Genomic DNA, 9,204 nt, shown 5'->3' on the forward strand with positions numbered 1-9,204 from the left:
CTGTTAGAGTTGCATAGCATGCCGGGAGAAGCGGAAGCGCCTAAACCTGCTGTGTAATCCTGATCGTTCTGAGTCATTGGACGGAGGATCGGGGAATACATAAGCATCAAGCGCTTAGAAACAAACAAAAAAATCAAAAACAAGTGCAACAACGTGGGGAAAACATGCCTGATTATTTAGGAACCGAGCAGCGTAAAGTGAAAGAAGAGGAGAAGGAAGATAAACCCATAAGAGGTACATATGAATGCAGTTATGACAGGGTCACAAACATGTTGAGAAGTGTGTAGTACTGAGTCCAGGGAGACTGGATGCTAGAACGTGATTTCTTACTAAACAATGGTTTTATTTCATTTAAAGTGAGTGTGTATTGTCGTATGTTGTGTTATGTTTAAGATGTTTAATTCTCATTGTCTGCATATGACGTTTTATGAAAACGTTTGTCGTTGTTGACAGTAGGCCTCAAGCAAGGCTGATGTCATAGGAGTAAGGCAAAGACAATCGCTGACAGTCGTTATTTACAACATCTGACAAATATACTTTATTAAAGAAATGAGTGTTTGTGTTTACATTTGTTTAATCAAATTTAACGTAGTGTGTTCATTACATTGCCCGATTATTACGCGTCTTTAAAGTATTTATAAAAACTGTTTTTTGATTGCTAAGAAAGGCAAATACATTGGACATTTATTTGTTGTATCTGTTTATTAAAATGTATGCTCTTGCATTTTTCTAGCTTTGGATGAAGGTGATATTGCCCTTTTGAAGACCTATGTAAGTTAAAATTTATTACATTTCGTTCTTAACTACAGCTTTTACTATTTAGCTTTTACATGAACGTTAGGGCTTCATAACAGTCATTTCATATTGCATTTGTAATAGTGTATTCTAGCTATGTAAAATGTACTAAAATACTTTACTATTCCAACCAGGAAGTAGGTTAGAATACATAATGATAAGTCTTTTCTTAACTAATAGTGTTGCCAACGCACCTTTGTTGGACTCATTTAGAAATAATAAAATAAACAAATTACATGACAAATGTTTCGACTAGAAGACTTTTTTAGTGTCCTCTGTTAGACTAAATTATATTAGGTCTCACATTTTTTTGTTGGCAGTTTGCGAGTAGCTGACATTTATATTCTTTTGTCTGATGCGTCTTTTAGGGACAGAGCACCTACTCCAGACAGATTAAACAGGTTGAAGATGACATCCAGCAGCTGCTGAAGAAAATCAATGAACTCACTGGTAGAAAAAACACATTTCCTTTTAATGTGTATCACTTGAAACCTCAATGCAGTGGTTGTTGCAAAATACCTTTATTTAAACTGATTGTGTACTGTGCTGACATGTTGAAATAAATGCCCACAAGCCTCAGGCTGTGCCTGGCTGCAATATTGTTTTATTTTAAGTTGGCTAGATTAATAAAACGCATTCCTGACCCAATTTCCAATGTCTTGTAGTTTTTTTTTTTATTATTGTAAATAGATTAATTATTGTGATAGGCAAATTTACCACATAAAAAGTTTAAATAGCAGAATTACAGTATGGGAAATTGGATAGGCTGCAGTGCAGTGAGGGCAGGTCAATCTTAAATTGAGCCTGAATCTGCAGCAGGTGTTTTTAAATATACCTAGATCCCTGAAAATCCTTTCTTTGTGCAGGTATTAAAGAATCAGACACTGGATTGGCTCCACCTGCACTTTGGGATCTGGCGGCAGATAAACAGACACTTCAGAGTGAGCAACCATTACAAGTAGCAAGGTAAATAAATAAATACATGTAATCTGCTTTGTTTATTATTTCTTTTTAAAATATATATTTTTTTATGACCTGAAAATGAATCGTTCCACAGTGAATGTTCACAGCAGAAACTGCATAATTATTTACTGTCTCTATTACCTATTTAGCCTCACTAATCATAAGTAAACTCATTTCCTAGATGCACCAAGATCATCAACGCAGATTCAGAGGATCCAAAGTACATCATCAATGTGAAACAGTTTGCAAAGTTTGTGGTGGACCTGAGTGACCAGGTAGCCCCCACTGACATTGAAGAAGGGATGAGAGTTGGGTCAGTATTTTTAAATAGTTTTTTTAGATTGTAGGTCTGTGCATAACTTACATACAAGACTTCTGGTAAAATAAATGTATATTCTAAACCTAATTTCAGTTATACCGTTTGTGTTGTGTACAGATATATTAATAATATAAACCTTTCTGCTGATCTCTAATCAATAGAATACAAATGTGTATTTTTTCTGAAAATAGGATTTTCTAGAACTGTTGGCCAAAAATGTTGGAATGGTTTTCATTGTAAGTCTTGCCATGCCTATGTAACTTACACCTGAAGTCGTCATCAAAATAAAAAGTAAAAGTATTACCTGCACAAGGGGGGACCGACCAGTGCTTGAATTATAAGACTGATTTTGTTATAACATAAATCTAATCCTCCTGTGTATTGTTTTTTTAGTGTTGACAGGAATAAGTACCAGATCCACATTCCATTACCCCCTAAGATTGACCCAACTGTTACTATGATGCAGGTAAGTGCAGTTGTTTTGATGGCATGAATAATATTGTACTTAGTTACATGATTTATAACACAGTGCTGACCTTAATCCCTTTTCATCTAGGTGGAAGAGAAACCAGATGTGACTTACAGTGATGTTGGAGGTTGCAAAGAGCAAATTGAGAAGCTGAGAGAAGTTGTTGAGACTCCTTTGCTTCATGTATGTCAACCTTTTATTTTTATTATTTCAAATAGTTCTTAAGTGCAGATTGTGTATTCATCAACAGACAAAACAGTACATTTTGAAGAAGCTTATTTGGAATAAGAATGTAAATAAAATCAATATTGCATATGGAAAATGAGGAATTGCAGTTGAACATAACTTTCTAACCTGCGGGAAATTGAAATCAGAAAGTGATTTGGAACAGCACATTTATGCTACAGACTGCATTTCTAAAACTATTTCTAACCCTCTGATAACAAACAGGAAGCCTACTTGTCATCCTTTGCTAGTTCATTTATTTTGTTCAGTGTTCCAAATATGCATTTTTTAATTTTCTTCCATAAAGCCTGAACGATTTGTTAACTTGGGTATTGAGCCACCAAAGGGAGTGCTGCTTTTTGGCCCACCTGGCACAGGAAAAACTCTGTGTGCCCGAGCAGTAGCCAACCGCACAGATGCCTGCTTCATCAGAGTCATTGGATCAGAACTTGTACAGAAGTATGTGGGAGAGGTAAGACTGGTGTTCTCTCATGTAAAATGTAGACCATTGGGTGGGGGAACTAAAAAGATGCCTTTAGATTTCTGGGGGTCCTTGTATCGTTGAAAAAACTCATTTCTGTAATATTGCAGAAGACATATTTGTATTGTTTATGGTTTCCAAAAATACATTCCTAAAGTTTAATTACATTGCTTATTATTTTCATTCAGGGTGCAAGAATGGTTCGTGAACTGTTTGAGATGGCTAGAACTAAAAAGGCCTGTCTTATATTCTTTGATGAAATTGATGCAATTGGAGGTATGTGCTTATTTCAGTTTCATCCTGTGAAAATATACAATATGAAAGTGGAAACATTTAGGACATAATTACTAAATGTTAACTGAGTATTGCTTATTTTATGGCAATAACGGTATAACTCCACGGAATGATTAGAAGTCTTTAAATGATGTTTGGTTAAATTAAATAGAATAAAGTATACACCAAGTACAATTTCATTTAGCACCTTTTAATCCATTTCAAATGTATGAATACAGTATTAAACAAACTGGATGCATTTGTCCTGGAATTCTAGTTTAGAAATAATAAAAAAACTTAATAAATTCAATGAGGAAGTCTTCAAAAGATATGGAGAAATACATTTTAACGACAAAAAAGTGTTCATTTTGTTTTAATATTTCTAAATGTATCGCCTGTGAGTGGTTAATAGTTATGGTCTATCTACTGCAATTTTAGTAAAAAGACAAAGTGATTCGGGTATACAGTTGTGCTCTGTGTCTCTCTATACTGGTAAGTATTCTTATGTAGAGTTTCTGTTTTTTGTTGTAATACCCAGGTGCTCGTTTCGACGATGGTGCGGGTGGTGATAATGAGGTCCAGCGTACCATGTTGGAATTGATTAACCAGCTGGATGGGTTTGATCCCAGAGGAAACATCAAAGTTCTCATGGCGACCAACAGGCCTGACACACTGGACCCGGCTCTCATGAGACCTGGTAGACTGGACAGGAAGATTGAGTTCAGTTTGCCAGACCTCGAGGTGGGTGATCCCAGTGCTGTTAGCAAAGTAATAGGGAAGACCTTTTGCTTTAATGCGGGTATTGAGTAGCACCAGCAATAACAAACAATCACTTTTCATCATTCAGATGCAGGGGTTGATAATTTTTTTTTTTTTAAATGTAACATCGTCTTTGTTATTGAATTGCAATTCTGCAAGGCTTATTATGTTAAACGTTTTTCTTTTTCAGGGTCGTACTCACATTTTTAAGATCCATGCTCGGTCTATGAGTGTTGAGAGGGACATTAGATTTGAGCTGCTGGCCCGGCTCTGCCCCAACAGCACAGGTAGGGTACTGTAAATATGAGGACAGAGATGGAATATTGCAGTTTAAATGTGATCACCTTTGGTCAGTGTATTGCCTGACAAAAGACCTGTTAAGTCTTTTTAATGCATAGCCCCAGCAACAGGGATATAGTGGAGGTGTCTGTACATGTTTATTTAACTTTGTACCTGCTTATGTATTAGGGATGGCCACGTGTAAATCTTTATTCGAGTAATCGATTAGAGAAGTGTTAATACAATTACTAATTGTATAATCTATCTTGTATTGCAAATGAGCTGAACAGACCCATTAACGCTAAGCCTGCCGCTGCAGCACAACATATTACTATAAATAAACATTTCTTTCTTTCTATGACACTAAATTACTTTAGTTCATGACATTCAGTTATTTAATGTACACCCTGTACTACATTATTTATAAGACTTTATGTACAGTAGCAGAATGTATACCAGGATCAGGAGGTATATACCGTATTTAATATGGTGTTACTTATGTAAACATTTTTGTATTTTACTGTTGTCCAATGAAGAGACAATTTATTAATTCACTATACTCTCTACATTATGTTGCCTTTAGTTGCTATTTGGAAATTATACAGAAGTTGGGCTTTATGCATACTTTACTTGTATTATACTTCCTGTTCATAAAAAGAGCTACTTATTGAAGCATTGTCAATTAGTAACGCTATTGTTATTTTTTGTACATGTTACTTAAATGTTGGTATTATGTAAGTATGATTTTTTGCCAGTGGCACGTTGATGAAAACTAAGTGTAATGGTTTAGTAAATGAAGTGTATATGATCATTAAAATATATGGAATGCCCATACCTAATATGTATTTCACACTGCATATACAGCATCTGGAGTACTGTATCCAAAAAGCTGTTTATTTGATCCAGATTTACACATGGATGTGTGAATTCTTCCAAGCACTTCAGTGTACTTTCTTTGATATTGTCAGTAACTTTAGGAGGTATAGACAAATCGGGTGTCAAGACTTATTGTATTTTTGTTGCAGGTGCTGAGATTCGCAGTGTGTGCACAGAGGCTGGAATGTTTGCTATTAGAGCTCGTAGGAAAATTGCCACAGAGAAGGACTTCCTAGAAGCTGTGAATAAAGTGATCAAGTCATATGCTAAATTCAGTGCCACCCCAAGATACATGACCTATAACTAAATGGTTGGGATGCCACTAAAAATAGAATTCTGGATGACCTTGTCCCTTTTTCTTGTTCTGTAACAATCACAGTAAAGACTGTACTCTTAATGTCATGACATGTTCAGTTTGTTTTCCAATAAATATATACAATATAAATAAAAACTTTCGAATGATCAGTGAATCTTGAGGTTATTTTTCCCTTTTTAGGGGTATAGTGGAGGTATGTACAGGAGGGCACGTACATATGTGTCATATTTCAGTTATACAAGTGCTTATCCAATTCTGGTAAAATTGGTTAATTTTACTGTGAGTTCAGAGAATCGGAGTCTGAGGATATATATCCTGTCTGGATGTACGTCACACATTTGTACATGTGCATATAGTGGATGCAGAAACTGCTTATTCAAGCTACACACATTTTAAATTTGTGACTACAAATATACAGTTGCAGACAAAAGTACTGGCACCCTACACATCATATAAATATAAGCATGTAGTGAACATTGACCACTAATGAATGACAAAGACTAAAATACTACATTTCTTGTAGTTTACAATCTTTGTAAAAAAAATAAATAAATAAATGTTAATGACAAAAAAGATGTTCGAGACAAAAGTATCGGCAACTTTAGATTAAAAGGCTGTACAAATTTAATTGAACAAATTAAATATATTGATTGACTGAAAACCATTACACAGTAAGCTGTGTTATAAAGTCAATAGCCAGAAAAAGAGGCATGTTTAGGCAACACAACATCTTAAATAAGTCAAGAAATATGAACAGGAATCTGAAGCATTCATCAACAAAATTATTTGGTCCAATGAGTCTAAAATATATGGACTGATCTGACTTATCAAACATCTGAAAGCTATAATACAGTCAGCGCCACCTAATCGGAATTCTGATAATCAGGATTGCTGCTTAAATGGGATACAACTCTGGGTGACGGTTCTTCCCAATGCTATTTATGTCATTTACTTGGGATACAGTATATTCAGGGCAAGACAGGCCGCGTAACATAGTGCAGGGAGTACATGATTAAGCTGTGACTTGCGTAAACCACGTTGAACTCTTGAGAAGGAAGAGCCGCCTGTGGTTTCTCAGGCTGCTGTTGCAAAGAAAGTTGGCATGTCAATGTTGCAGGTGTGATTAATTTTGTTTAGGGATAAAAAAATGGACTTGTATTTTAAATTATGTATTTAACATTTAATCATAATGTGATGTGATTTCATTATTTTTCTTTTCATTAAGAATCAAAGTGTGACTAAGGTTGGCTCAACTGCCTCTAGTTTAATTGGGACAGCTGCTTATTCGGGATATTTCTTCTCCCGAGGCATCCCAGTAAGGCGGCACCAACTGTAAAACCCAAAGGAGGGGCGCCAATACTTTTGTCATCAGCTTAAGTGTTTTTGTTTTTCTTATAAAGATTGTTTTGTTTAAACACTCCAGAAATTGTGTATTTTGGTCTGTCATTAATTAGTGACTTATGTCCACTAAATGCCTCTATTTTACATGTTTTCTTGAATGATCTTATATTAAGTGTAGGGTGCCAGTACTTTTGTCTATGACTGTGTGTACATCGTCATCATCAGCAGCCTTTTTCAATCCAGTGCTGGATGAAGGCCTCCCCAAGATTCTTCCACAAAAGCCTGTCTGCTGCGTCCCTCAGCCACGTTGCTCCGGCGTGTTTTCAATTTCATCTTGCCATCTTCCTGGAGGTCGTCTTCTTGGTCGCTTTATATCTCTTGGGATCCAGTCTAGTATCAACTTGGTCCAGCGATGGTCTGTTCTTCTTGCTACATGTCCGTTCCACTGCCATTTCAGTTTTTTCGCTCTTATAATAACATTGCATACTTTTGTTTGCGCTCTTATCCATTCCTTCCTTTTCTTGTCTCTTCTTGTTATTCCCAGCACGCACCTTTCCATACTCAGTTGAGTTGTTTGTAATTTATGATTCATATATATTAAATATACTATATTAATAATACTACCACTAAATCTGTCATAATAATAATATCCATTCATAATGGTATGGGCATAAATAATTGTTGAGTATGGTTAGTGTACTTGCATTACTACAATATACAAAAATGTAAAGCAAAACAATTTTAGTCATGTAATATATTCCATATCATAAATCACAAGTTACTTTATATAGGTTTTATATATTTGTAAGTTTTTATACAGGTCCTACTGCTTGTTCATTTCTTCCCTTTACTTATTTATGAACCATAAGACTTAAGTCAGGTAAATTTCTATTTTTGAAATGTTTGTCTAAACTTATTACTAAGTTTATTTTTAGTATTGTATAATTGTGTATCACTTGCATCTAATCTATCTATCTATCTATCTATCTATCTATCTATCTATCTATCTCTGAATGATTTTTTATTTACCAAAATAATGCAACCTAAAAAAGAAAAAGTAAAGCAACAACAGTAAATCAAAAGTTTTTAATTGTTTTATTTGGTTTGCTGCCACACACTATTTGATTAATATTAACATAAATACACCAAACAAGTTATCAAAACACTTTCTTTAAATTGAACTTTATACTGGTGCATGTTGAATCAAAATATATATGTTTTTACAAAAATAAAGTATTTTATTAATTCTGTGGCAGTAAGCACACATTACGCACACAAAAATAGAATACACAATACTGCACATTATACCAGCAGTAGGGAAAACTTTTTGTATAAATTTACACACGCATAGCTCAGACTTTGGTAACCCTGAATTATAAATAAATATTAAAATCCTTAAGTATGGCACTACCCAATTGACAAAATTAATTCCAGTAAGCAAAATAATGACATTTTTGTCTCAAACAACAAGCTATTGATGAAGATTTTGTAACAAAAAGTTTACAAAACATTCTTTAGTACTTCCATGTGTCTAATGATTTGGTAGTTAAAGCTATGAATCCTCAGGTATAATCAAAACTGAAACAAAGATTCTCCCGAATAAAAAACAACCCAAAGAATATTGCAAGGTCAGTAATCAACCAAACTGATGTGTTTCATCAGTTGAGAGAAATTAATAGAATCCATATTTATTATTATTATTCATTTATCTTTCACTCCAGACCCTAAATTGTATTGTATAGTTACACTGGCCTTGATAATTACATTTATTTTAATTTGTTGCAGTGTTAAAGTTTCCTTAACTAAGTCTACCAATTGCTTGGGTCGGGCCTGGCATATACAGTACATGTTAACATAGCTACAGCAAAATTCATAGGAAGTGCGTTTTCAGTGCTTAAACCCTTCCCAAAATAAGTAACTTTTCTGATATTATACAGGACATTCAAATATAGAGACTTTAAAAACATAAATATATTATTTCCAACTGCTTTAGTCTTCTTGCTAAAAGCACCTTTAGTTAAAAAAAGTTGATCTGAAGAAAAGCCAAATACTGTAACAAGGCATATAGTTAAATTGACCAGTTAAAGTTTTGACTCTTAGATGTAACT

General features: G+C 34.4%; 1 protein-coding gene across 1 annotated transcript; it reads left to right on the top strand.

Annotated features, from left to right (window-relative positions):
* The first annotated feature begins 19 nt into the window (after positions 1-19).
* Positions 20-5,909, top strand: LOC117419518 (26S proteasome regulatory subunit 7). Its single transcript, XM_034032312.3, has 12 exons — positions 20-234; positions 734-771; positions 1,164-1,245; positions 1,662-1,761; positions 1,940-2,071; positions 2,471-2,543; positions 2,634-2,729; positions 3,079-3,243; positions 3,441-3,528; positions 4,064-4,266; positions 4,475-4,571; positions 5,589-5,909. The coding sequence occupies exons 1-12, from the start codon at positions 165-167 to the stop codon at positions 5,744-5,746; spliced, it is 1,302 nt and encodes a 433-aa protein (XP_033888203.1). The 5' UTR covers positions 20-164; the 3' UTR covers positions 5,747-5,909.
* The last annotated feature ends 3,295 nt before the right edge of the window (positions 5,910-9,204 follow it).

This window comes from Acipenser ruthenus, chromosome 14, assembly GCF_902713425.1.
Source record: "Acipenser ruthenus chromosome 14, fAciRut3.2 maternal haplotype, whole genome shotgun sequence".
Taxonomy (NCBI): Eukaryota; Metazoa; Chordata; class Actinopteri; order Acipenseriformes; family Acipenseridae; genus Acipenser; species Acipenser ruthenus.